Source organism: Zasmidium cellare (assembly GCF_010093935.1).
Source record: "Zasmidium cellare ATCC 36951 unplaced genomic scaffold M409scaffold_25, whole genome shotgun sequence".
NCBI classification, from domain to species: Eukaryota; Fungi; Ascomycota; class Dothideomycetes; order Mycosphaerellales; family Mycosphaerellaceae; genus Zasmidium; species Zasmidium cellare.
In genome coordinates this window covers 261,443-265,286 of record NW_022986969.1, presented here as the reverse complement: position 1 = coordinate 265,286, position 3,844 = coordinate 261,443, and the positions used below count along the sequence as shown (strand labels likewise).

Here is a 3,844-nt window from a genome sequence, read left to right as displayed (position 1 = left end):
TTGTTGTTGTTGTTGTTGTTGTTGTTGTTGTTGTTGTTGTTGTTGTTGTTGTTGTTGTTGTTGTTGTTGTTGTTGTTGTTGTCCTCCTACGCATTCTTTGCAGTGCTGGTACGGTTCGGCTGCGCGTTGACAAGATCTCGTTCCAACTCTTCGCACTCCTCTGTGCTGCTTCAATCTCCAAACTCTTGGGTACCGTGTTTCACTCGAAGGTATTGCCACTGCTACCCACTGGCCGGTAGAAGGAAATCAAGTTTCGATGGCGTTGTCCACTGAGCTAGGTCTCTGACTTCAATCACTCTCAGAGTCGCTTTGTTCGTTTCCGCCGGTATTCGAACGTGGTTCCATTGATCCAGTCGTGGGCAGAAGGGGGTTTGGTATTGCATGAGCGACATTCCCATAGATACCAAATCCATAACTCTGCCCTACTGCAACCCGTCTGTCCAGCCCGCGCGACGTGGCGTCATGATCCTGCTAGAACTTTTGCTCCCCAATGTACGCATACGCGCCAGGTACCTCGCTCGGCTCGGTGGCGTATGGCATGTACCCTTGACCGTATCCCTGGCTCTGCGTTGCTGTCAAATTTGCGGCGTCTGGAATCTGATGGAGATCGGAATATGCGCTCTGAACTTCGCCAGACTGCGGACCTGGATACTGTCCCGTTCCAGAATACTGGTAGTTGCTGCTGCTGTAGTAGTTCCTGGGTATCGAGCTCGCCGATCCTGGGTCCCCAAACAATGAGGACGACTGTTGTTGTGATGTCACACTTGGGTATGACGGCTGCTGGGTGTTGCTCGACGTTGATGCCGGTGACGGTAATGCGCTGGTCTGGTGCATGTTCTGCCAGCCTGGGGTCTGCACAGATGATCCCATGCTCGCCGGAACTCGACCCATCATCGACAGACTCATGGGTGATTGTTGCTGGTTGTAGCCTCTGTGAACGCGAGAGTGCTCACTGTAACGCGTCGCGCTCGGAATGCTACTTCCATATGCACTGTCTCCCATGGGCATGTGCTGATACATGTGTGAACTGTCGTATTCGCTCCCTGATCGATGGCGCTTCGCTGCTGGTGAATGGACTGATCCGCCGTAGTGATGGTCCTGGACGGCGCCTCCGTACATGCCAGAATGAAGCCCAGGGGAGGTCGTTTCAGGTGGTGACGCGTTGAATGATCGTTTCGAGCCGATTCTAGAAAGAAAGCACCGTCAGCATTCAATCAATCGCCATCATATCGATTGTACTGACCCAGGGATTGCGCGATTGTCTTTGCGAACGCGTAGCTTGACGCCCTGGTCGGAAAAGGTGCGTGTCAGGTGTGTCGATTCGGACATGCTGCCAAAGTCGCGTTGTGGTAGAACTGCACGTGTTAGTACAGATCGCCTTCGACGAGAGATGTGAACAGCATACCAGGGAAAGACTCAGAATCGACGGACCCCATGAACGTGACCACGTCCTTCTCCCTATTTCAAGTCAGCGACGCGTTGGTTGATTGACATTCAATGCACTCACTTCTCTGTATCAAACAGACTGAACCTCAGCTTGTAGCGACCAAGTTTGCGGGCGGAAATGTCTCCAAAGACGAAGAAGCCTCCATCTGTTGAAATGGTGTTAGCACCCAGCCATCGAAGTTTTTGCAGTTTCAAACTCCAGCCTCCCACTCCCCGAGGCCTCAGACATCTGACTCACCCTTGTTGTTGATGTCTTTCAATCTGTGCAAGCTCGAAACAGTCTGTCCGATCAAATGCTTTCCCACCATCGGATCTCCTCCCTCTCTTTCGGGGATCAGAATGACCATCATGAACGTGCGCGGGCTGACAAGCCACTGGCTGTTCTGGGGGTCATTTCGGTCGTCGTACTTGAGCTCGATGATGGGAGGAGGATCGATGGGCTTGCGATTCTTGGGGTTGTTCTCTTGAACGACCTGCGCCCTCGTAGGCTGTTGGCGAACAATGAGTTGTATCCCACTGCGGGCCATCATACTTCTGGAAGCGCGTTGACTTGTGAGGGAAGTTTGTGTTTGCAGTGGCTTTCTGGGACTGGAAGGGACAAGGGCCGTGGTTCTACCTTGGGAAGCGCTGAGGTTTTGTGAGACTTCCAAGGTGCGAGGAGGGTGAATGCAACCTCTGTCAACGATGAAATGGCCGGCCCCAGCGGATCGTCGTTGAAGTTGTCAACCACCAACGGGAGGGCAGGTAATGTGGTGGTGAGCGTGGGGTAGAGCGTCGCAGCGCGGAAAGGTAAGGACAAGCTCGAGTCGTTCGTCACCACGACCGAACAATGCGATCCACAGGTGAGGTGGGATATCGATAGAGGTAATCAGGTCGCTCGCATCTGGCGGATGGGCGCTGGTGATGATGAGAGCGTGACCGCGGTGACTGTGCAACGCGGGCGATGAATCGATAGAGGTAGGAGGGCCTTGGATCCGTTCCACACGACATGGAGGTCGAGCAGTTGGAGGTTGCGCTCGGTATTGATATCGTTGTCACGTCCGCCCTTTGGAAGGCGCTACAAAGTGGCCGCGCACAGGCACCTGCCCCAGTTTCGTGCTTGGCCCTGGGTCAATTTGCGGCTCTGCTGTCCCTGTCCCGTGCGTTCTCGACGGGTTATGGCCGCAGTGGAGATGGGGGAGTCTGATCGCAAGGACGGGCCCTGTCATCCAAGATTGATGACCGTCGCTGCCAGCTCCGTCTCGGATCGTCGACCGTTGCTGAACCCAAAGTGACACGACGATGGAGGGCTCGAGTACCGGGCCGTCGAGCAAGCGCACCCAGAAAGATATACCCGTCTCCCCGGCGGGTTGGCAGTTGAGTGGATCGACGTGGCGGATGTGGATGTCGTCAACTGGAGTGAGACCGGGGACCACGCCTGTAATTGGAATAGACTGCAGGTCTCAGTTGGAGGACGCAGGCGCTGGGAGAGAGCCGGTGATAGACTTCCAGGTGGTCGTGGCGGAGAGTGAGAGAGGGAGCGCAGAGGGGAAGAGGGCCCCACAGATGCTGTGCTTGCTGTGCTCGGATTGCCGATGGATTGGAGAGGCAAGTCATCCGTTGGGCAGGCGGGGAGCGTGGTGCGTCGAGGAAATGGCCGCGCGGGCGACGGTGAGGCCTGGCAGACACGTCTTCCCTGCACGACAATCTCAGACTGCAACGCAGAATGGCGGCCAGGCGTGTCGAGGTGTCAGCGCCAAACGCCTGCAGAGGATAGCAGGGCTGGTGCAGCGAGAGAAGCGCTGTGCGGGCTGTGGTTAGTGGTGGGATGCGCAGAAGGTTAGCAGCTGTGCCGGCTCGCTACCACCTTCGCCTCTGCATATGCAAATTCAAATCGACATTGGCCTGGTGCAGTGGAGGTCTGCTGGCGGGAGTGCAGCCGGGATCCGCGCGGGGTGGGGAGGGCAGCGGTGGTTGTGGGAGAGGGAGTGGTGGTGGTTTGTCGGCTGTAGTAAAGCAGCAGTAGTCAATGTCGAGTCGGCAGCAGCAGCAGCAGCATTGGGAGGAGGAGCAGCGTCGAGGCGTAACGGCACTATTCGTACTATTCGCATCAGGCCTGACTATCGGCACCCCGGTGACGCACGACGCAATATGGCAGCACCCGCTGGCGGCGAGCGGGTCTGGGCAGCATCAGCAGCAGCACGCAAAGGTAGCAGCTGGACGATACAGTCAAACCTGGATAAGAACATAACTTATTCCTGAGTTCATTCTATGTTGCTAACCAGGTTATAGGACTATCCAGTCTAACTAAAGAAACACGTGATATCGCTCTGCTTTCGCATCTCAGCCTTCCTTCTTTTGATTACAGTCTCTTGCTTGTCAAGAATGCTCACAATCTCTGGCTGTCCATCTACCTGCT

The 3,844-nt window shown here is 55.5% G+C and overlaps 1 protein-coding gene across 1 annotated transcript; it reads right to left on the bottom strand.

Annotated features, from left to right (window-relative positions):
• Nucleotides 1-471: 471 nt before the first annotated feature.
• M409DRAFT_67754 (uncharacterized protein) lies at nt 472-1,973 on the bottom strand (the record flags this gene model as incomplete). Its single annotated transcript, XM_033817535.1, has 5 exons — nt 472-1,186; nt 1,244-1,355; nt 1,406-1,458; nt 1,508-1,592; nt 1,685-1,973. The coding sequence occupies 5 exons, from the start codon at nt 1,971-1,973 to the stop codon at nt 472-474; spliced, it is 1,254 nt and encodes a 417-aa protein (XP_033665511.1).
• Between the last annotated feature and the right edge of the window lie 1,871 nt (nt 1,974-3,844).